The following is a 24,516-nucleotide window of genomic DNA, read 5'->3' as shown; positions in this document are numbered from 1 at the left end:
CAGCTGCCGGGCAGAAACGCTCCAAACCCTCCTCTGAAACTGCCATCGAACAGTTATCGCGCTCAGCCAAAAAACCAGGAGGGCAGAGCTGCGAGAGGCACCCGGGTGCTGGTGGCAATGTGTCCCCCATCTTCTTGCATGAGGCTCCAAAGGGAGCCCGAGGACAGAGAACGAAGCATCCCGGGGGCGAGACGAACACAGGAAGAGAAGGAGGTGGAGGAGGGCGAGGAGAAAGAGGAGGATGAGAGTGGGGAGGTGAAGGAAGATGCCCATGACTACAAAGTCATGGAGTGACAAGACGAGGGGTAACGGCTTCAAAGTAGAAGAGGGGAGATTTAGATGAGATCTCAGGAAGAAATTTTTCACTCTGAGGGTGGTGAGCCCCTGGCCCAGGTTGCCCAGAGAAGCTGTGGCTGCCCCATCCCTGGAGGGGTTCAAGGGCAGGTTGGACGGGGCTTGGAGCAACCTGGGCTGGTGGGAGGTGTCCCTGCCCAGGGCAGGGGGTGGCACTGGGTGGGCTTTAAGGTCCCTTCCCACCCAAACCATTCCAGGAGTCTAAGAAGGAGGAGGAGGAGGAGAAGGAGGAAGTGGTGGCGGAGGCGGTGGAGAAGAAGTGAGAAGCCCCAAGGCACAGAGAGGACAAAACTCCACAATTTGGCTGCAGGAGACCAGCAGAGGGCCCTGGCTGGCAGAGAGACCCCACAGACAGGCGTGAGGTTGGAGCATGGTGCGTCTGGCTGGAAGGACTGGGCGACCACAGGGAATGATGATGATGATGGGAGCGGGAGGAAGGCGCCGCCTGTCTGGACAGAGCTGATCAGAGACACACGCTCACCCCTGAAATTCAAAAAGCAGCGAAGGATGCTGCGGTGAAAGCGGCAGCAGCTCCGGGCGCAGGGGCTGGGCTCTGCATCTCCACTGCTCCGGCCACGCAGGCAGGGACGGACCCCAGGGTGACACCGTCACCCTCCACCGCGTCCCCCGGCTGACAGCAAAGCACCCACCAGGGTTATTTATTCACCAGCGCGGCGCATCCAGAGAGAAAACACCCCGGCCACAGGGAGCCCTGGCTGCAGCACTCCCGTCCGACGAGGATTAGGGCTGGGTTAGAGATTTAATCCCAAGGCCGGGGGTTTTCTGGGTCGGTGACACGGTTTTCAATGCGCTGCTTAGCGCGCGTGTCATTAGCGCCGCGCAGATAATTAACACAGGCTGTGTTACAGCGCAGGCACGCAAAAACGGGCTCCTCCTGTGCCGTCACCGTTGCAATATCACAGGGGAGGACACCCTGCCCTGCTGCGGGGTTTTGCTCTGATTTCAGGCAGCAGAGCATCTGCTGGGGGCCGCTGGGCGCAGCTGGGGGCAATCCCTGCCACCACGAAGCAAATCCAGGGGCTGAAGCTGGCTGCGGTACCCGAATTAACCCCTGCGGTATAAGGACGCACAGGGCGGAGGGCTCCTCCAGCCCCACTGGCTGTACTGGGTGGACTGGGAGCAGCCCAGGAGGCCGCCGTTCCCTCCCCACTCAGTGTCTCTGCCCCGGCAGCGCGGTGCAGGCAGGGAGGAGGTGGGCTCCGTCCTCCTGCCCGTGTCATGAGGGTTTGGGGACCCCGAGGGATGGCATGGCACGCCCAGCCGCGCCGGCAGCCGGCTCTGCACCGGGACGCGGCCGGGTTTGCACCGGCAGCATCACCCCTACCACGCGGTCACCCCGGCGTCCGAGCCCCGGCAGGATGATCCCGGGGACTCTGCTTCCCATCAGCTTTAAGCGGTTTTTCAAGCGAAGGCAGACACCTACGGCGGTTAACCTATCACTAAAATAAACCATTAGAAATTACGCACTGGGCCAGGGTCCGCTCTGGGGAACCTGACGCCGCTGGGAGCATGAGTCCACTTTAATACGGAACCAATTTTAGGAGTAGGGATTAATCACAGCAGCATCGCCAAGGGGCAGGGGAGGCTCAGAGCTCCAGGATAACAGCAGTGAAGCTGGGACACGGGAAGGCAGAGGAGCAGCTCTGGGGAAGCACATCTTTCGCCCGGGAGGTCTCCAAATAAACCGACTGAGCAGCTGTAACCCCCCGGGCTCCGGCGCTCGGAGCCTCCGCAAACCCACCCACGGTGCCCGCCGGCGAGTGCCTCCGCTGGGCAGACACCGCTCGGAGTCCCCGGGAGCCGAGCGTGGCCGCGGGCAGAGCTGGGCTGCTCCTGGAGCCAACTGCCACGTGGCACAGGGCCACCCCGTCACCGCTGCCGAGCTGGAGCACGGCCCTTCGAGGGCTCCGCGGAGAAAAACGCCGCCGGGGCTGGAGGATGAAGCTGGGCATCCCGGAGAGACTTAAACAAACAGCCCCGCGGCCACTTTCCCTGGGGGAAAAGCAGCACATATTGTTATCGATATCAATTCCGGCGCAAGCGCTGTGTCTCACACACTTAAAAACCCTCCCTGCAGGTTCAGAGGGGTGAAGGATGCTCTTTGCTGACGTCTTGGGGTGTGCTGCTGCTCCGGACGGGTCCATTCCTTTGGGAAAGGGAAACCCACATGGCGAAGCCTGCCTGCCTCGAAGCGGGTGCCGGCACCCTCTGTGTGACGTGCCTGGGTGGCCACCAGCGCGGTGGCCTCTCGGAGGGGCAGGTGTGGAGTCCTTGGGGTCCCCCCGTCCGCCTGCTCCGCGCCAGCCCACACAGAGCCCCCTCCCCATGAAACATCGCCCGCTCAGCGTCAGCCACCCAACACCGCACCCCTGCCCCTGCCCCAGCCCGGCAGAACCTTCCTCCACCTCTGCTCCTCATCAGCCTCCAGGGAATACGCAAACTAACCCAGGAGCGACACCTGGCCAAGCCCGAGCCCCGCCACTCTCCACGCTCTCCATGCTCACGTCCCTTAAGGAAGCACAGATCCGGCCAAAAGAAGAGCGCAGCTATCGCACACTCGCACACAGTTCGGCCGCCTCCAAGCTGCGCCGTAGCAAACCCCATTCCCGTTAAAAACCTATTTCTAGCACCACCCACAGCCCTGGGAGCTCTTCCTGACGCCCAAACTGGCTTCCTCAGCGCGTCCGCACGGCCCTCCTGCCTGCTGTCTGCTGCTGAGTTATCAGACAGGAGCTTTCCCCGCTCCTGGGGCGACTCGACGCCGTTCAGCACGGCGCTCTTCGTCTCCGTGCCTCTCATTACGCCTTTTAATTTGGTGCTTCTTATTCTTACACACCTCCCACTCCTCCCCCACGGCAGATTGCGAACTTGCTTTTCGGCGTCTCCTCCTCGTGGTTCCTCACAGCCCCGCTGACTCGGGGCGCCTTGGTCCCGGCGAGGCTGAGCTCTGCCCCGAGTCCCACCCGGCACGGTGCCACCTGCGACTTCCAACTTCGGATGGGAGCAGAACGAAGGGTGGCTCACCAAGGTCTGGGATTAAACTGAGCCCTGCAACAGTCAGTCCCTCCACGTTTCACCTCCTCACCTGTAACGCAAAGGTCCGGCGCGTCCTGCTCTGCCTCTGCCCAAACCTTCCTCCGTCATCCCGAGATCACTCACCCAGGGGCAGCCCCAGCCGCTTTCTCCGGAAAGATCTCCGGAAGAGCGCCCGGACTCAGCCCCGGCAGGCACCCAGACACGCAGCGAGGAGGTCACCTTTGCAGCGAAGCTCTTTCATTTACATATGTATTTATTTATTTCTACTTGCTTGCTGCTGCTCCCCGCGGCTCCGGGGACATTTACATAATCGGATCACAGGCAGCCGGACAGAAACCACAAGCGCCAGCCCCGGAGCATCCATCCCCTCCCACCCCGGAGCATCCGTCCCTTCCCGCCCCGGAGCATCCATCCCCTCCCACCCCACAGCATCCGTCCCCTCCCACCCAGGAGCATCCATCCCTTCCCATCCCAGAGCATCCATCCCTTCCAGCCCCAGAGTATCCGTCCCCTCCCGCCCCAGAGTGTCCATCCCTTCCCACTCCAGAGAGTCCATCCTTTCCCACCCCCGGAGCATTCGTCACTTCCCATCCTGGAGCATCCGTCCCTTCCCGCCCCAGAGCATCCGTGCCTTCCCACCCCGGAGCACCCGTCCCTTCCCGCCCTGGAGCATCTGTCCCTTCCCACCCCGGAGCATCCATCCCTTCCCGCCCTGGAGCATCTGTCCCTTCCCACCCCGGAGCATCCATCCCTTCCCACCCCGGAGCATCCATCCCTTCCCGCCCTGGAGCATCCATCCCTTCCTGCCCCAGTGCATCCAGCCCTTCCTGCTCTGGAGCATCCATCCCTTCCCATCCTGGAGCATCCAGCCCTTCCCGCCACAGGCAGCCAAGCCCAGCCCTGCCCTGTCCCCTGCCCGCTGGCCGGGGCATGCTGGCCGCGCAGGTCCCAGCCAGGAGTGGGAGCCGTGGGCAGAGCCCAGGGCTGCTCCCATGAGCTCAGGAAGGCAGCAGGGGCAGACAACTCCCGGGTGTTTGGCGTAGCCGACGGGCCATGGGTCCAAACCCCCCCAAACTGCTCGGGGATGCAGCCAAACAAAGAAGTGAATGCGGCGCAATCTCGGCGATGAAGAAGCCGCGCTGCGTGCCACCATTGCCAGCCAGCCAAGGCGTGGACGCGAGCCACGGCGTCTCCTGCAAAAGCCAACCTCCGCTGCGTGGGCAGACGCAATGCCCTGGGAGGCAGGGTGCGGGTGGGAGCGGATCAGCAAGGTTTGGGGTCAGGGCAGAGCAGGGAACGTGGAGCATCCACGCACCGGCACCAGCCCGTCGCTGCTGGCTGGGATGTCTCTGGGGAAAAGCCGGCAGGCGTGGGATGCTTAGTTTCTCCTGCAAGGAAGTACCAGCCCATCGAAAGCTCCCTGTGCTCCCATGGGATGCGTGGCCCTGGGAAGCACCGCCAGGATGGAGGTGGGCAGGAGCAGGTGCATTTTTACCCACGCCAGGGGATGGCTTGACTCCTTGTAGCTCCCTGTAGCCATGGCCGTGTTTCAATACAGAAGATTTCGGGAACTTTGCACTGCACGGAGCCACCCCCCAGCCCAGGAGTGACTCCCCGGGCAGGGTCCGCGCAGCAGCTCACAGAAGGCATCACCCCGTGCTAAAAAGATAAATCAAGGCGCAAAAAGGGATCCGAGGGGGAAAAGGTGACAGCGTGGCTGGGAGCACCAGCCCAGCATCACGGGGTGGCCAGGCTGTCGGTCCCTCTCCCTGCCGGCCCTCACGACCCTGCTCTGCTCCCCCGGCTCCTGCCTTTCTATTCCAGCCCCCCCAGAGCATCACTGCTTTGTGGGGGTCAGCGTCCTCCGCCTGTCCACAGCTCCGTCACCTCCCCTCGAAACAACGGGCTCATCAGGAAGCTGGGAGAGCTGCAACCAACCCCCTCATCCTGCTTCTTCCCCATTACAGCCTTTCGCCTTCGGACACCTCCTGGAGACGCTCAGCCGCGAGCTGAAGTACAAAAGGACGCTGTTAAAAACACATCTCTGACACCCACCTGAAAACACGTGCCTCGCTGCCTCCCTGGCCCCCCTCTTACCTGCTCGGTGCTTCGGACAAACCGTGTTTCTACCTTTTTTTCCCCCCTGCACAAGAGTTTTTGTGCTATTTCCCACCATCCAGACGGCCTGGCTCAAGCTTTTATCACGTCGCAACCATCTGCCACCTCCGGCTCTCTGGGCTGGACACAGCAAACACCGCTCTGCTCACCCCTTCCCAAAGGCTGCTGGAGAAATCCTCTCCCCAGCGATTCCCTGCCCGTATCCCCCCCGGCCGGTCTGACGCCTAACAGCAAACCTCGGCAGCGCTGATGGCTCCGCCGTCCCCTCCCGCCGCTGGCCACCCGCGGCCATCCCCACCCCAAAAACTTGGACAAACTCTCCGTGGGGAGAGCCCTGCACAGCCCCCCCACCCCCCGCAAAGCTGCTCCAAAACACACGATGCCGGCTCAGAAAGTCCTTCCCCCCCACCACCCCACCACCACGGCTACAAAATCCTGCGAGGGGGGACGGGGAGGAGGAGGATGCTGCGACCACAGGGCTCCTGAGTGCCCTCCTGCCCCTGAGTGCCCTCCGGCTCCTGCCGCGGATTATGGTTATTATTTTTTAAAAGCTCACATAAACCAACGCACGACCTCCTTTTGCTCAGGGCTGGGACGGCACGGCGACAGCGCCGCTCCATTCACAATTCCCCGAGCTCTGCCTTCATACATGATTCCAGGTCTGTCTCAGGCTTCCGGGCTGCGTGGTTGGGTTTTGGTTTTTTTTGCTTTAAATATTTTATTTCGTTTTACTCTCTCTTCCCTTCCCTAAAGCTCCCCAGGGAAAATACAACTCCCCAAGGTAAACGCGGCTCCCCGGGAAGGGCTGTCTCACTGCCGTGGAGGCAGATCCACACCCCAAACAGAAGCTGTCCAAAAAATAATCAGAAAGCACCGTCATGCTGCACAAGGCAGGGAGCAGCGCCAGAGCCGACACGCGCTTCCCGACCTCCGGCCTGGGAGAGAGCAGCCGGCATGAGGCAGCCTCGGTCCCCGAGGGGGTTAAATCCACCGGCCGTGTAAAACAAGGGCAGCTTCATGGAAGTCGATGAAGACATGAGCGATGGGGGGATGCGGGTCTGAATCTGCAGCAGGCAACGGGCTCCCAACCGCCGCGCCGGCCAGAAAGGCACCCCAGGACAGGCCGAAAGCCCCTCTGCACCCCAAATCTCTGCTTCCCCCGGCTTGACATCCCAAATCTCCTGTTTTGGAGCAGGCTCCCCAGAAAGCGCACTGTAAGGATGTGGCAGACTCAGGGGGTAACACGCACCCGTGCCCACTCCCCGGGCGGCACCTTCCCAATTCCCACCCCTCGCGCCGCGGCGCTGAGCCAGCACCGAGCCCCAGCTCCACGCCAACACCCAGCTCTCGCACAACCCGGTGCGCGGGGAGAAAACGGAGCCGTGCCGGAGGGAAGAAGGACGACGGAGGAAGAAGAGGAGGAAAACGCTTCTCCCTCCGCCTCCTCGCGACCGCGGGGGCTCGGCCGGCGGCACTTACGTTGATCATAGCATTGGAGGTGATGCGGAAGAGCGTGGCTCGTTCGTTCACCGCCTTGATCTTCTCGCCGCTCTCGGCCGGCAGCTTCAGGTTCTCCAGCTCGCTGAGCGAGCGCTGCAGGGCCGCCCCATGCTTCGCGATCAGGTCATTGCAAGTGCTCAGATCCTCCAGCTTACTCGAGAGGGTTTTCAACGTGCCGTGCAGCTCGCTCTTGTCTGACTGCGAGGCGGGCTCCTCGTCGCCCGAGTCATCTGCAAAGGGAGGGATGGAGGGAAAAAAAAACAAAAAAAAACAGTTTCCATGGTTACCCCCGGACCGTACTAACCCGCGGCGCAGCGGGCAGGGACCTCCCGCCTCCTCCCGCACGCAGGCAGCTCTGCCCGGGCTGGGGGTCGTGGCCACCATGTCCCCCCCGGAGCAGAGCGCGGTGCGGAGGAGAGATGCGGGATGTCACCCAGCGCCCCGAGGAGGCGTCCGGGAGGCTCTCCTGGGGCTGTCACCGGGATTTGGTTCAGGGCTGGGTGACGGGGGGTGGCACAGGGAGCGGTGTGTTGGTGTCACCGGGAAGGGCCACGCGCCAAACCTCTCCTCTCCACGCACGGCCACCGGAGCCAGGCAGGGTGTCAACGTGCCCTGCACCGGCACCGAACCTCGCGGGGGCTCTGCAAGGTCTGCCCGGGGCAGGACCAGCCACTTCAGCCAAGGGAGAGGTCGCAGAGACACAGCGGGGAGTAACAGCCTTTACCCAAAACCATCATCACGCCTTCAGAGGGCAGGAAACTCCACAATCGGCACCTCAGGTACAGCAGAAATGGTTATTCCTGCAACTCCACAACACTTGTGTGACTTAAAACCAGAAAACCAACCCAAAACCAAGTAGCGCGTATAACACCGCTTTTCTTCACATCATCCACTGGGACTGAAACTAGATGGTCTTTAAGGTCCCTTCCTTCCAAGTCAAACCATTCCATGATTCCATGCCATGATCCCACTGCTCCCCCGGGGAAGGCGGAGGAGGTGAGCGGCTCCGAGAGGCGGCATCGCCCAAAGGGAATACGAAAAGTGAGCGCAGAGCAGGTCCTGCGCAAGGTCTGCGCCCCGTCCTCGTGTTCAAAGTTTAGCCAAGGTTTTTCCGGGTGCACCCAAAACCCACTAAGGCAGCAGAGCCCCTTCGTTCCCCCTTAATTAAAAAGAGATGGGAACGAGCAAAACCTGCCTGTGGCTTCTCTGCCAGGGCTGGGGGGGCCGGGAGGGATGAGGATGAGGATGTCCTCCAAGCCAGCCAGGCTGAGAGACGCCGTGATGCTGCAACGTACGGACCTCGGGGATGCCTCAGTCATAACGGGGGTGCAGCGCATCACCTTTCTGGGCTGCAAGGACAGGAGAAAAGCCCGTGCTTCGCTGGTAGGTGGGGGTGGGTGGTTTTTATTCCTGGCTCATTTCGACCTTGCGAAACGCTGTAGATATTGAGAGTGATGTTCAGCCATCGCTCAGATCGATTCCACCGCTGTTGGGCCAGCTCAGGGAAAGGAGAGAAAGAGCGCCCTGCCTTTAACGGCAGGGAAGCGGCGTTTCCAAGGCAAGAGCCAGAGCAATCCGGGTAATCTAAAAGCACCGTCACCCCGGAGTGGAAGCAGCGGCGGAGCAGAGCGCGGTGCTGCACCACGTCCGTGGCTACGAAGCTCCCCAGGAAGGATGCGATGGGAGAAGGAAGCGCAGCCCGGGGACAAGGCTTATCCTACACAGCGGGATCTAACCCTGCTGCCCAAGGACGGCGGGAGAAGAAATTAAAGCTCTGCTGGGAAACAGGGCACAGAGCGAAATGCCAGCGGCTTGTGAAACAGCAGGGCAGCATCTCCCAACGCAACCGTTTGGTTCATCTGCAACCCAGCCCCGAGCAGCCACAGCGCACAAACCTCCCATTTAAAAGGCAGGAGGCGAAGGGTGGCTTGTGGCCACCAAGGACGCTCAAGCAATAAATAATCCACCCGTGCCAGCAGTCGCAGCACCCACGGGAAGCCCACCGAGCCCTTCCCAAGGCAGGGAGCAGCCAGCCAAGGCGCCGGGAGCAGAGACGGCTCCCACCGACAGGCTGGGGGGAACAGCCCTGCTCCCAGGGACAGGACCAGCCTTTTGGAAAAACGGGTGGCACCAAGGAACGTCCTCGGCACAGGTGGGGGAGACGGGCAGGGGAAGGAGAACGGGAAAGGGAATACGCAGGATTTGAGAGGCTCCGTCCCAGGAGGGCACACAGAGGTACCACGGCACGGGCTTACCCTGCAGGCACCCTGCCCGTGCCAACCGCAAATGACCGAGCTGGAAAAATTAAGCCACTTTTCCACCAGGAAGGAAAGTAACCAAAGCCTCCGCTTTCTGTTTCAACTATTTCCACGCTGCCCTTCATCCCGGGGCACACCAAGGCGCTGCGGGTCACTGCCAGCGTACACACCTCCCCCGGGGCTTTGAGTATCGCCTTTGTCCCTGTCCCCAGCTGGCGCATCTGGAGGACGGAGCACGCTGTACCCTGCAGCGGACGGACGCTCGCCGGGAGAGGTACCGTGCTGCTGCCGCTGCTCCAGCCGCCTCCTGAGGGCTTTCCAGAGCAGAGGCTTGCATCCGTCTCCTTTCACAGTCTCCCACGCATCTCTCCTTCGCTACTGCCCGGCAACACAGTTTCCACCTCGCAAAGCTCCGTCTGCAGCCATCACCTCTCATCAGGTTGTCAACCTCCTCCTCCGGAGCTGCAAGGTCCACGCGCTGGTCCGGCAGGTCCACCAGATCCACCACCTCGTCCCACGACACCGCACACCCACGGGCACCGATCCGCAACACAGCCCAGATCTCAGGCCTGGAATGGGCACGCAGGGAGGGCACAGGATGGTGGTGGCATTTACGCAGCTCAGCCCAGGCACAGCCACCCACGGCCAGCGCCAGAGCTCCTGGCTCTCTCCAGGCAACGCACCCGCACTCCCCGCGAGCATCCCGGCCCCCTCTCCTGGGCTGGGCAGGCTGCGGGAGCTCCAGGGATGGGAACCACCTCTCCATGGCATCCAGGATTTGATCCCTAATAAGCTCAGTTAATGGGCAATTTAAAATACATCATAACGTTTTATAAAACTACCAGAAGCAGACGGCAACCACGCTAGCTTGGTTTTCATCACAGCCACCAGCCAGGCAACTCTCACCACTCATTGTCAAAAAACAGTGTTTCTGTGGGACTCAAGGGGACAAACTAATTTGGGATTGGGGTTGGAACAGGATGATCTTTAAGGTCCCTTCCAACCCAAACCATTCTGTGATTTTTCTGCTTGTAGAACATCAGTAGTACTCCCCAGCGATCATTTTATCTCTTTATAGAGACTGCAAAAAACTGTGCCAAGCAGGAGGCAGCATCTCTCTGCCCGTCCCCGGGCAGCATTTAACCCCCAAATCCCACCTTCTCCCAGATCTCAGCCTGGGGATTTCGCCCATCGTTAGAACGCTCCGGCACGGGGACGGCACCGTACGGTGACGGGCTCCATCCTTGGCCAGGGCATTATTTCCTGCCCGTCGCTGCCCGTCCACGGAGCCTGCGGTAACGCTCCCTGCCTGCGCGTTCCGCTCCAGGCGGGAGGCACGCAGGCAGCGCGGCCCATTTCTGTATCGTTGTGCAGAATTACATCAACGCCCCGAAACCCAGGATGAAAAGGGGGAAGGGACCAGAGTCAGACCACGCCGGTCGTGATGCTGCCCCGGCAGGCTGAGTTTGCTGGGCTGAGCAGCCCCCACCGGCCCCTCGCCTGCCCCCGCAGCCGGGACGCTGGTGGGGTGGGCAGCAGGATCCCACCCTCCTGTGCACGTGGAGGAAGAGGGTGCCAGACGCTCTGCTGAGGCTGCAGACTTCAAAAGGGACGTTCAGGCTAGAGGGGTCGCGGTGCAGCCGCGGGGGAGCGATGTGCAGCGCCGCCTCAGGAGCGAAAGCACGACCAATGCAGAGAACGGAAAACTCATTGCAGCCCCCGTCCCCGCATCCCTGGTAAGCACATCCCTGTAACCGGCACTGCCTCCGCACCCACAGCCCCCGCGCCCAGGACACCCGGAGAGACCTGGACCAACTCACGCTTCTGTGACTTGCGGTAAAATAAAAATACTTCCAAGCAACATAATTTGCTGTAATTATCTCGACTCAAAGCACCGGCAGAAGGAAACACAATGTCACGGCTACAGCGAAATCAGAGCAAGTTCAAGCAGAAACGGTCACGCAAAGCACCCAAACAACCTCGCTGCCCCCACTCCAGGGCAAAGCACGGACACCAGCTCTGCAAGATGGATTTCCAAGCCGCCATCAATACCAAAACACCTCCCAGCGCTGAAATTCCCCGTTCCCCACCACCCTCGCAGCGCCAGCACGGGCCAAGCAGGATCGACTGAGTCCCTGGAGACTCCTGGGACCTCACTTCACTACCTGGAGGTTTTTGCCTGTAAAGATGGTTATTTGTGAAATCCTGGCTCCAGGAAAGCCAGGAGGTTGAACGAGGTCTCGGCTTCACCTACAGGCGCAGGCAAAGCATCCTAAAAGGGCCAGGAAAAAGCAAACCGCAGCCCCATGGGGACCACCATCACGAGCAGAAGAGCAGTGAGTGTGCTCCTTATTATTTTTTTAAATCACCCCCATGTTTCCTCCGCTCCGTCCTTCTGGACTTGCTCCACACACAGCGCTCACCGGAGACATGGGCATCCTCCAGCAGAACGCTGCTCTCCAGGCCGAGGAAGGGCCAGCCTGAGGACCAGCGCTGCCGTATCCCTTTCTCCTGGGAGCCTGAGGGAAAGCAGTCAAAATACCCAGAAACACAAATCCACCTCATTCCTCAAGCGACCAGCAGCCTCTCAGATCTGCACCAGCTTCGGTCCAACCGTCCGTGGGTAAGAGCAGCCCCCCATGCGAGCGGAGGAGCGCCGCTTCCACCCCATCTCCACCCTGCTTTCCAGCTGGCTTCTTGGTGCCACCAGGACAACCAACGGGAACGCTCCCGCTTGTCCCTGCGGCACAGCCGGGAGGTGGGGACAGGGCTGTCCAGGGTCTGGACAACCCCTCGTTTGCCCGTCTTGGGGAGGACGGTCCCAGAGAAGCCACTTGGCTGCAGAAGCACGAGACCCACCAACTCCTGCGGTTCCTGCGGTTCCTGCTGAAGACGATTTGTGAAGCGCTGGAGGAGCAGCACCGTTTACTCTTCTTGCTGAGGACCAAGGGTTCGCTCAGCCAGAAAGGTGAAAGAGCCGCAAGCCATCGCCTGGAGAGCTTCGCTTGGAGCACAGCCAAACGCCGCGGCGCTGGGGATCCTTCTTTGCATCAACTGGAAAAAAAACTGGATTTTGCTTTGCTAAGGCTGGTAAAAAAAAAAAACCCCGAAGGTCAGGAAATACCCACCGAGAGAGAGCGAGAGCCTGCCCAGGGCTCCTCGTCCCAGGGCAAAGACTGCAGGTGTTCGCAGAAGCCAACGTGTGACCAGCCCGGCAAACTCAGACACTCCGGACTTCAGCAGCCTCCCCGCCGGGGTGGGGGGTTCCTCGTTGCTGTGAGTTAAGATCACAAACCCACGTGGAAACTGGAGAAACTTGTAGTCCTAAATACATGGGAGCTAGGGAGGGGGAAAGCGTAACTCCCAATTATTTTTTCTATCCCCGGCGATAGCCAATAGGTTCCAACTCGGAAAAGACCTCGCCGTGACCCAGCGCGGACAGAGCCCACGGGCACACCTGCCAGGCTTTGCTGTACAGGAGTTTTCACGATGGCTTTGAAGAGGATTTTCCAACGCAAGCCGGGGATGAGGAGGAACCAGAACGGCGGCGGTGAGGACTTGCCGCGGTGGGGGATGCTCTGTGCTCGTTGCCTCTGGATGCTGCCCTCACACCTTTCACCAGTTTGGCCCTTTTGGATCCTCAGCTCCGAGCCCAAGCTGGCCCACAGCACCTCCTAAAATCACAGCAAACCTCAAACCAAGGTCTGCTAGCTGGGCAGGGCGCGGGGGACTGGGGCCAGGGGGGCTGACACCAGCAAAACACTCAGAGGCTCTGCAGGAGCCAGGAAGCACAGGGTGCTGCACCTGGGGAGGAATAACCCCCCGCACCAGGACAGGCTGGGGGTGACCTGCTGGAGAGCAGCTCTGTGGAAAGAAACCTGGGAGTCCTGGGGGACAACAGGATGCCCATGAGCCAGCAATGGGCCCTGGTGGCCAAGAAGGCCAATGGCATCCTGGGGGGCATCAAGAAGAGCGTGGCCAGCAGGTGGAGGGAGGTCATCCTCCCCCTCTGCTCTGCCCTGGGGAGGCCACACCTGGAGTGCTGGGTCCAGCTCTGGGCTCCCCGGTTCCAGAAGGACAGGGAACTGCTGGAGAGGGGACAGCAAAGGGCTACCAAGATGCTGAGGGGACGGGAACATCTCTCTTATGAAGAAAGGCCGAGGGATTTGGGTCTCTTCAGTCTGGAAAAAAGACGACTGAGGGGGCACCTTATCAACGCTTATAAATGCTTCCAGGGTGGGTGTCAGGAGGATGGGGCCAGGCTCTTCTCAGTGGTGCCCGGGGACAGGACAAGGGGTAACGGGCACAAACTTGACCATGGGAAGTTCCATCCCAACATGAGGAGGAACTTCTTTGCTGTGAGGGTGGCAGAGCCCTGGCACAGGCTGCCCAGAGAGGTGGGGGAGTCTCCGTCTCTGGAGACATTCCAAACCCGCCTGGACGCGTTCCTGTGCCACCTGCTGTGGGTGACCCTGCTCTGGCCGGGGGTGGGACTGGGTGATCTCCAGAGGGCCCTTCCGACCCCTGTCAGTCTGGGATTCTGTGAAGGCATCCCTGCTCCCTTCACACGGGCAAGATCCTTCAAGGACACAAATACTATTTCGATACATGGCTTCCAGCCATGCCACCCTCCAAGGCTGCCCCCAGCAGAGGGAAGGAGCTCTGCAACGGATCCCCCGGTCTGCGGAGGAGGGCAGCGGTGCTCCTACCTGACCCTCATCCCTCTCGGCACCGGCCGGTGCTGCCGCCAGCAGCTCTGACATCTGCTCTCCGCAAAGGGAAGATCCTCCTGAAAGCAGCAAACCCTCCATGAGCTGGCAGGGGGCTGCCCAGCGCAGGACCCCCCCCCACGCTGGGTTCGGGGTGCTCCTGGACCCCCTCGGGGAGCAGCACGTCTCTGGTTCATGAGCTTCACCTCGGCTCACCCTGCTCCTCAACACAAGGCAGGTTTCTAACGAGAGACAGCCATTTAGCAAGAACTGCTGTCACTCTGCTCCAGCGAACAAAAGCTGCCCAAGAAAATAGATACAAAAGGCTGGCGGCAAATATTTGACAACAAATCGCAAGGTGGTTCTCAATCCCGCGCCTCGGATGAGTCAGCCCGGCTTTCACCGCAACCTCAAGTTTTCCTGCCCTTCCCAAACCCGGTGTCCCCCGGAGACCTGCCCGTGCCCATCGGTGGCCACCAAGGATGTGAATCCGTCCCCTTCTCCCTCCGGCAGCCCAGCTCTGCACCGACTGCACGCTGCTTGGGGCAAAGACTGCTCGGTCCCAGCGTCTCCGGAGGCGATTCCAGGCGGGGCCCTGGGCTGGAGGTGGCCCCGCGGTGGAGGTTTGGGGCTGAGCCCGCGTGCAAGGTGCCATCAGCGATACAGGAACACGACCCGAGCCCAAAACACCGCTTCTCCCTCTGCCTGCATTGCCGGCTGGGCTGCAGGAGACGCCAGCGGGGCAGAGCGGGACCGGCCCCAGGCACCGCCGTAACCCACGTTAACGGCTCTCGAGGTCTGCGAGACCCTCCTCACCCTCCTCTCCCTCCTCTCCCTCCAGCACCGGAAAGGTTTTACGAACACAGTTGCTGTTTTTACGATCCACATTTCTCGCCGCTCATGATGCGCATGGGAAACATCTGCAACCGCAGGCTCAAATACGACGTATCCTGCTGGTAACAGCAGCTTTTAATAAATCTCCTCTCCAGGAACACGCCAACGCTTGTATTTTGCACACACTACGTGCCCTAAAAGCATGAGTCCCCGCAAGCCGAGTGCCTTTACTCCCCATCCCATACGTTGTTGTGACTTGCGAAGCGACTTAAAGGCAATCTGTTGTGATTTTTATTTGTAGGGCACTGGCATGAAGCAGTTGCTATAGGAACGGCCAGCCTCACGGTAAGCTGGGAAGATTATTTTGGGAGCTGTGATGCTATTTAATCTATGTAAAATGGATCAGCAGCTATGGGCCGTAAGCCTCTTCGGGCTTGTTTCGCAGCCAGGAGAGCAACACGAAACCTCAGCGCCCAGAGCAGCATCTCACCAGGAGGCCATTAAGGCAGAAGCTCCCTTTACACCCCCCGTTTTCTGCCTCTAAAACTTCCCTCAGCTAAATATTTGCCGTTGCTCGCAATTTTTCCGGAGCTGGTGGAAAAGCTGCCGTCGGGAGGCGCAGGGCGGGCAGTTCCCCACGCCGGGGCTTTGCACTGCAGCCCACAGGGAAACCCAGCGCCAGGATGCCCCAGCACCGGAGGCATCGCCACGCAGAGCATCCCCCACCCAAAAAATCATCGGGGAGACCTGGAGCACCCCAGAGGGCTGCTGCTCACGGCCGGGATGTTTCGGTGCTGCCCGCGGAGGAGCCGAGCTGGGAAAAGCCTTTTCAGGGGAAGGGGATAGAGCAAAAGGACTGAAGGGTTCAGCGTTAGACCTTTTATTCCGTATCTCCCAAACCGCACCTGAAGTCCGTCTGCGATGTCTCCAGCCCCAAGCACCAGCGCTACCGGGCACCGCACCATGGCCAGGGCAGCAATGAATCCCCGCTCACCTTCCCCTCCAGCTCCAGCACTGATGCTCTCTTCCTACACCCCGCACCTTCCTTCTCCGCCCTGTGAGCGGAAACGTTTCCCTTCCCGAGTGTCCTCGCTTTAAGAAAAAGTCCTCACCCTTCCCACACCACCTTGAATTCCTCCCCGAGCCTCCCGCAACCCTGAGCCGCTCACCCACCGCTTCGCCGAAGCCCCTGGAGCCTCTCAAAGGCAGGGCTGTCCCCGCGCAAGCAGTTAAGTCTGGCTTTCTGTTGGCAGGAGGAGGGAATGAGCAGACGCCAGGGCTGAAAGCGCGGGATCGATACTGCGGAGCGAAGCCGAGCCAGCCCGGCTCCCGCACCGCGGAGGTACCCAGCTCTGCAAGCTGTCCTCTGCGTCCAACGGCTTCATCTACCTACAGGGAAAAGAGATCACGGACCACTGTCCACAGGTAAAACCATCACGGAATAGAAGGAGCGGCGATGATTTTAATTCAGAGAGTATTCCTGGGTTCCCCCAAAGCCACCACCAACCACAGCGGTGAAGATGGGGCATCTTGGAAGCTGCCTTTTTGCCCATCAGAGGCAAGAACTGTGCATCTGCTGGTGGGGAGATAAGTTTTGAAGCATCCAAGTCACCAGCACGGCATCACCTGCCCCTAGGCCACCACGGTTGTTCCCAACATCCCTAGAAAAAGCTGGCTTAGGGCTGCCCAGATGATCACACCACCAGAAGCAAGCACGGCCCATGGCAGGGGGGTTGGAACTAGATGATCTTTAAGGTCCCTTCCAACTCAAACCATTCTATGGCTAGTTCCTCCATCACTCACTCAGGAGGTAGAAGTGGCCGAGCCACACACGGATGAATTCAGCATCCATCGCTGGAAGAGAAAGGGGAAACAACAGGAACAGGGCCAGAGCCAATGACTGCCCCACACACCTCTCTGAACGCAAACGTGGTTGCACCGAAAAAGGAGCTCAATGGACCTACAAGTGTCAGAGCAGCCCCGTGGAGGGGCAGAGGCTGCACAGGGTGAGGACAACGGGCCTGGAGCAGGACACAGGCGATGCTCAGTGACATCGGGCTGTCCGCAGTACTCCTGCTTTGTGCCTGCACCGCGTCTCACCCACTCCTGGAGACCATATCCCCAATGTACGAGACGTGTTAGCATCGCCAAGCCCCGCTTCCAGAGCGCTTGGCCTCTGGACATGCGGCAGCACCCGCACAGCATCCCTCCCCTCCCAGCCGCATCCTGCTCCAGCCGTGTTAAGCTCAGGGACGTGGGTACTGTGGGAGCTGCAAGCCATCAGCAAGCAGAGCCACAGGAAAGCGGTCATCTCAAGTTCCCTCTCTCAGATACCATCCGAGGTCGCAGGCAGCACTGGAGGCCATCCATGGCACCGCGCTGCACCCGAGCATCTCCGCCGGCGATGCATCGTGCTGGGGTGGCACCGCAGGCATCACCGAGAGCCGAGGCTGCGGTGCTGAGCCGCAAACACACCGGGCGAGTCTCTCCTGTGTGGGGGAAATGACAGGGCAAAAGAAGATTCCATCATTCTTCCAAATAAAACCCAAATCAGCTCATCAACGTGTTGCCTGCACGTCAAAGCCAGAGATCATAGAATCACAGACTGGTTTGGGTTGGAAGGGACCTTAAAGCCCACCCAGTGCCACCCCCTGCCCTGGGCAGGGACACCTCCCACCAGCCCAGGTTGCTCCAAGCCCCGTCCAACCTGGCCTTGAACCCCTCCAGGGATGGGGCAGCCACAGCTTCTCTGGGCAACCTGCGCCAGGGGCTCACCACTCTCAAAATGAAGAATTTCTTCCTCACATCTCACCTAAATCTGACCTTTCTCAGGGTAAAACCATTCTCCCTCATCCCATGGCTCCCCTCCCTGCTCCAGAGTCCCTCCCCAGCTTTCCTGGAGCCCCTTTGGGGACTGGAAGGGGCTCCAAGGTCTCCCCGGAGCCTTCTCTTCTCCAGGCTGAACCCCCCCAGCTCTCTCAGCCTGTCCTCCCAGCAGAGGGGCTCCAGCCCTCCCAGCAGCTCCGGGGCCTCCTCTGTAAAAGCCACAAAGTCCCGCTGCTGAAGCTGACACCAGCCGTGCTACAAGAGTTTTGGTGGCAAGAAATTCCACGACTCTCCTCACCATATCAGCAAGGAGCTAAGCCGGATCAGCGGGAAAAAGCACTTTTCCCTGGCGGGCAGCAACCTGCTCACCCACCAGAGTCACCACCGACACCCTGGCGAGACGCGCTGCCGACGCTGCCGTCAGGTACCAGGGAAACCACACCACTGCCCGTTTCCACAATCCACAGCCCAAACTGCTCTCCCTTTCACATAACGGGAGAGCCCACAGCTGGTCTCCACCAACACACCCTCCTCCTCCTCCTCCTCCACCCCAGGGGATGCCGAAGCCGTGCATCAGCAATCCCCAACGTCGATCGGAGACGGGCTCCAGCACGACCGGCTGATGCCGACGCTCCTCGGAGCGGTGCCGGGAGGTTCAGTCAGACTTTGGGAAGGATCACGAGGCAAACCTGAAGCAAACGGCAGAGCAGCATCGGTGCTTTTAACGAACCCCAGGGCGCTAACGAGCTTCTCTCAAGGTTCAAGGCCAGGCTGGATGAGGCTTTGAGCAGCCTGGGCTGGTGGGAGGTGTCCCTGCCCAGGGCAGGGGGGTGGCACTGGATGGTCTTTAAGGTCCCTTCCAACCCGAACCAGTCTGTGATTCTGTGTGTGTGATTCTGGGAGAGCCATGCTCTCCCCGGGCAGCAGATTTCGGGGTCATTCTCCCCATCGCTACGGAAGTGCTGCAGCGTTTGACATCCTTCCTTTCACGCACTTCCATCCAGTGGCCATGGGACACTATCTTGCCCGTCTGGGAACAGCAGGCTGCCCGGGCAGCATGCGCAGGCGAGAACACGCACATAAGGCAGCGGCAGAGCTCCAGGAGCCTCCCTGCACTGCAGCTTCCCGCCTCGGTCCAAGCCTTCTCTCCACAGCTGTCACCAGAGCTCTGCTGGGAAGCCCTTCTGTCCTGGTTTGAGCGACACAGGACTAATTTCTCTTCTAATGCTTGGGAAAAATGCACTTTTAGAAGACTCTCGTGTCTGAACTGGTGAAAATATTTACTTTACAGCCAGCCCTGGGGTGCAGTTTCAAGGTCTCGGTGTTTTCCAGCTCGCCAGGTGCAGGGACGAGGAGGAGCGAGACCCGGGCACTCGACCCAAGCTGCCAACGGGGTTATTCCATACCATGAACGGCACATTCAATATCATTTAGGAAGTTCGCTGAGGAGTTCTCTCTCTCTTTCTCTCTCTCTCCCTTGATGGCTGCGATCCCGAGAACTCCTTGCCCCGGTGCCGGAGCCCTGAGCCCTTCCCTTCCTCCCGAAGCCGCAGCGCTCGCAGGGTCCCACGTTGGCTGTCCCTGCGGGGAGCGCACGGCTTCTGCTGATGGAACGGGCTGGGCAGAGTCCTTGGCTATTTTATATTGGGATCAACAGTGGTTCTTTAGTGTTATTAATGTTAATTATCTCGTCTTATTCTGTTAAATCTGTTTATATTTCAACCCTTGAGTTTCCTTGTTTTTCTGATTCCCCTTCCCGGGTGGGGAGGGGTCATCGGGTGAGAGAATAATTGTCTCAACGACAATAAATTGTTGGGGGCTCCACAAACCGTAACATCATGTCAAGCGTGTCCCCCGGAAAACTCCCCGGGTCCGGAGCTCCGAGGGTTACAGAAAGGGGCGACTCAAAGTTTTTCTTCCACCTCGTGCTCTTTAAGAGCGGATCCAAGCCCGCTTGTTCCTGCCGTTCCCAAGGCACCGGCCACCAGCGCAGGACCGTCGGCACAGCCAGCACGGCTTCCTACTGCAAAAAGCAGAGTTTTATCTCTACCAAAAAAAATTCTAGGCTTGGTTCTCATAAATGTCAGTGTTTGTCACCACCTCAGGCCGCTGCAAGCACTCAGCACTCAAATTTCTCTGCAAGACTCGCAAAGGAGGACGCGCCGGCCACCTCCACCGAATTTTTGGGGCTGGATGGGGAGCTGCCAGGCGGGAGCAGCCTCCGGAGCCGCTGCCCGTTCCTCTGACGACAGAGGCAGCCCCGCGTGACTCGCTCAGAGACATCTGACTTTTAGATGTCTGACGCAGGCTAAATTAATCTCTGCTAAAGTCTTACCTCCTCCTTCCCTCTCCCGGGGGAATAACAAAGCACCGGCTGCCAAATCCCGCTCCTGCCGCGGCCGGTGCCCCAGCGGCTGCCCGGGGGAAGGCCAGCGGGAGGACGGGGAAGGATGGCGCGGGCATCAGGGTGACGCAGTGCCACAGCAGCCCCGGGACGAGCCGATGGAGCCGCTCCTACAAAAGGGGGCAGCCCCGGCACGGCCCCGGCGTGCCCACACCGACCCCGACCCTCGCTGAGCTGCCTGAGACGGGCCGCAGGCTCGGCCTCCCCCTGCCTCAGTTTCCCTCCCACCGCCATCCGGAGCCAGTGGCCGGGAATCACGGCACCTTCGCCGGGTTTGGGGACGATGAAAGGAAACACGGGGATGGGACGGACAGGACACAGCCCAACTGCAAAACGTAACGTGTGAAGAGCGATTTTTCACCCTCCACCTCCTTCTTCTCAGTTCCACCTCTTGTGCATTTTCTCCTGCCTTAGGTATCTAAACCTATGAAAAATACCATACTAATTCGGTAAAAAACATTTTTCCTCCCCAGGCAGAGCGGAGGAGGTCCATGAGGACAGGCAAGCACCGAAGCCAACCTCTGCTACAGCAATCCCAGACAAAACTCCTCCTCCCAGGTGTTTCCGCAAGTAAATACCAGGGAAACCAATCCCACCTCCTTAGGATATTCCCTGTTCATCCCATCACCACCCCGTCTCCCTGCTGACACCAGGGCTTTGATTCCGAAACGCCAGCCCTTCCTGCCTGGGATTATCTGGATCTCTTGCAAACGTTGATCGCCCGTCATCTCTCAACCGGAGCGATTTCCACGTTGGCTCCAGAAGACGCATCTGCTTTCATCACTTTTAATAGCTATGAATATTAAATGGAAACGGGTATCCATATTTAATAGTCTCGCCTGGCTGCCAAAAGATAGATGGATTTTCGCAGCATCTGCAGATGCAGGCACAGGCGGTACTTTTGTGGTTACAAAGAATTACGCTGGAAATTAATCATCAAAATAGTACAGCAAATAATCGTTCATAAATCATTCCAAATCTGGGTGATCACTTAGCAATTATCACCAACCTGGCAAGGCTATTTCTTCTCCCCGCGAATGCAAATGGAAAGCTGTTCAAGCAAAAGGAGGCCTAAAAATAGCCAACACTGGCTGCTCGTGACAAGCTGTGACATTCCCTGAAGTCACGCCGGGTGGACGCAGGTGGTGGGCGCCAGCCGAGGCGGGAGGACCCCAACCCGGCGATGGGGCTCCACAGAACAAACCCAGAGCTCAACGACCAGCGCTCCTCACCAGACATCCCCTCGGCTGCGCCCGAAATCCGTCAGCACTGCGGGGAGAAGCGAGGTGAGCGAGTTTTGTGGGAATTTAAGTCTAAGGGCTGGAGTGATGTGATCTACGTCGGGCCAAGGCTGAGCAGGGGGTTGGACCAGAGGCCTCCAGAGGTGCCTCCAGACCTCAGCTACTCCACGGCTCCACGCAAAGCGCAACTCTGTCACTTGTAGTGATTGCTTCTGGTTAACAAATGGGATGCGACGCTAAGTTGCACTAGCAAGGGAAATTCAACGTACAAATCTCGTTAAAAATTAATAGGTAAAATAAGCAGGATACAAAAATGAGCTTAAATATCTCTGGAGCCTTTCTTTGGACAATAGCTCGGACACCACAGCATGCTGCTTCTACCAGTCCACGTTCAAACAGAGAAGGTACACAACTTCTTCCGTTTTCTTTTTTAAAAACGTCACTGCCATCTTTTGATTTCTGTAACTGTGATTTCCTCAGTACTTTGGTGCAGCTGGTTGGAGCCAAACCTAAGGGCGGTTTGTGAATGCTTTAACGTGGCCGTAGAGTGTTCACTTTTTTGGTAAGCAAACACCACAGCGACACAAGGACCGAAAAGACTGTGAACGAGAGGCCAAAGGGATACGAGGCAGCTGGATTCGTCTCTCTGCCTCCCCTCCAGGACAAATCGCAGCTCGCACGGAAAGCAGCGCGGCAGACACACACCGTCACAGCAGGGAACGTGTCGGAGGGAGCCGGGACCCCAACACAGAGGTGACGAGGCTGATCCCCTGAAGGTGCCTCCTTGGAAGGGACGATGCTCCCGAGAGGAGGATGCCCAAGGAATTTCTTCCGAGACCTCATAATGTTGAGGCAAACAAGGAGGCCAAGCGAAACGGTCGACAGGTCTTGATCCGCTCTGGCACCAGCCCTTCTCCGTTCTCCTTGGGACTCTCCTGCGCTGTTGAAGACCCGTTTCCACGGGGTGAGCGCTCAGCTCCATCCTGCCCGTCGCACGAACCCAGTGAAGCGACAGCAGGGATGAATTTTGACCCACCTTATGTTATCTGCTTCCTTTCCTACGAAATACATATTAAAATACGAACCTGAATGGAGAGGGGCCTGTAAAGGACTTCTCGTTTCTTGAAAGAGAAGCACAATGTATTTTTATTACGATCACCGCAGCATTCCCAGTCCAGCTATTGAACGTTTGATGGCTGCAATTAGAAAATGATGATGTTACCAGTCAATAAGGCTCAGCAGCAAATGCTGCGCTTTATCGGGATCGCAGTCATTCTTTCTTCCCGGCACATACGGGATTTTCCCATTACCCAATCACCTAAACAACCCCAACAAGCTCATCGGTTAGGCTACGAAGACACGCAGATGGGTTTAAAACACAGCAAAAGGCGGGGTTTAAAGTCAAAATAAGATAGACGCATTGGAGAAATGGAGGCTGAAACGCAGGACACGATACACGCAAGATGCCACACTACATCCGCAGGGAGAACCCACCCAACAGATACCGGGCAACCGCCTGGTTAGGAGCCAACAATCACGGCTTATTATAAATCTCATATAAATCACAACAGAACTTGTGAAAACAAGCTAAAAAAAGCCAATAAATTCAGGATTATAGGAACAGAGAAGTCATATCTGAGATGCACGATGCAATTTCCGATAAGGCGCCACTGGCCTACGCCCGGTTTGGGATACTGCGCTCCTCAGACCGACACGCACCGTGAAAAGACAGCCCTGGGGGTGGCACCGGGGCTGGAAAACCCATCCTGCAGGGAGAGACTGAACGGAAGGACAGTGTTTAGCAGAATTGGGAAAAACCCAACTGGAGGCACGCTAAGAGTCCACAAATAACAACTTTTATAAAGTACCGAAGGGACTGATCTGTTCTCCGTGTCCGTGACAGCCAAGACAAGCTTAAACGAGCTTAAAATCCAGTGACTCTGGGCACCTGGGACACCTGGCCCAGCCCGGGGGCCGGGATGCTGGTGAGGCTCCGGGCAGGGACCGGGCTGCTCCGGTGCTGGAGACATTCAGGGACACAAGAGCAACCGTCCGCGAGCATCGCTCCCATGGAGCCCATGCCGCTTTTGGGCAGACGGGGCGATTCCACAGGCTGCTTCCAGCCTCATTTGGCAAGATTTTATCATTTCAAAGAAAAAAAACAACAAAAAAACAAACAGACAGAGATCACTCAGGAAGCAAACCTGGAAAAAGGAGCAACTACAGAGGTCAGCTATGTCCCGAGCCACATCTGAATCCTGCCGAGGTGGACAGGACGCTCCCCTTGCCTTCATATGTGTACATATACACACATACATATATATATATAAAAATATATGGGATGAAACATGGACAGGCATCGGTGCTGTCTCCACAAGCCTTTCAAGTCGATTGCTTCTTTCCAAAACTCTTCTCAGGAGAAGCCAGGAGGACTTTCTTTCCAAGGAAATTTCGGTTTGACGGCTTTTGGAAGAGGTGAAGGGTTGGGTTTTTGGGTTTTTTTTGCTCTGTCCTTTGACTACGATATTCTGCTCTCCATTTCCACTGGAATAAAAGGTCTGGCAGCCGCCAGGAGATCGACGGAGCCAGGCCTCAAAGCTGCTAAACTGGAGTCCCAAGGGCCCGAAGAGCAGAGCTGGCTCGGGAATGCGAGAGGAGATAAAAACGAGCCCAGCTGATGCTTTTGTTGAAACGCTGGAGAGCCAAAGTTAGCCCCGCTGGCCACGGCCAAACGTCCCCTCCTGTCCCCTGCGGACGGTTCTGAATAGCAATTTAAGAAAAAAATGGTGGTGAACGTGTGATTATAGGGAAATGACTGCTCATTATCAGATAACTGGCAGCTCAACGCTGCATAGACCATCACCAGAAAAGAAAATATCTTTTTTTTCTTTTAAAAAAAGAAAAAAAAGGCCTGATAAAAATAGAAACTTTTTCATTATACAGCTCAGAACAGCAACAACACGCAACGTACCGACCTCCCAGTAGCAGCTCGGGGTGCAAAGCTCTTCGCCGCCTCCAGGGACGTGGCCTCCATCCCCACCTGCAGGACAGCCGGGCTGCTCCCGCGCGAGGGGTCCTTGCGATAGAGGCCTGGACAAGCCCCACCGGCACCATCCACAGCCCCAGTGCCTGCAGCATCACCTCCCGGCTCCTCCTTCCCTGCACCAGCCCAGTAAGGGTCCAGGGAACCCCAGCTGGAGAGACCAGAGGGACCA

General features: G+C 58.6%; 1 protein-coding gene across 5 annotated transcripts in view; it reads right to left on the bottom strand.

The window, feature by feature from the left end:
* Positions 1 to 24,516, bottom strand: part of OSBP2 (oxysterol binding protein 2) — a 136,631-nt gene that overhangs the window by 28,558 nt on the left and 83,557 nt on the right. For all 5 annotated transcript variants that reach the window (XM_063350745.1, XM_063350746.1, XM_063350747.1 and 2 more), the window contains one exon: positions 7,009 to 7,259. In XM_063350745.1, coding sequence (XP_063206815.1) covers positions 7,009 to 7,259 — 251 coding nt within the window. The remainder of the gene's footprint in view (positions 1 to 7,008; positions 7,260 to 24,516) is intronic.

The sequence above is a fragment of the Chroicocephalus ridibundus genome, chromosome 13 (assembly GCF_963924245.1).
Source record: "Chroicocephalus ridibundus chromosome 13, bChrRid1.1, whole genome shotgun sequence".
NCBI lineage: Eukaryota > Metazoa > Chordata > Aves > Charadriiformes > Laridae > Chroicocephalus > Chroicocephalus ridibundus.
Note: the sequence above shows the minus strand (reverse complement) of the source record. Positions and strands in the feature narration are given on the sequence as shown.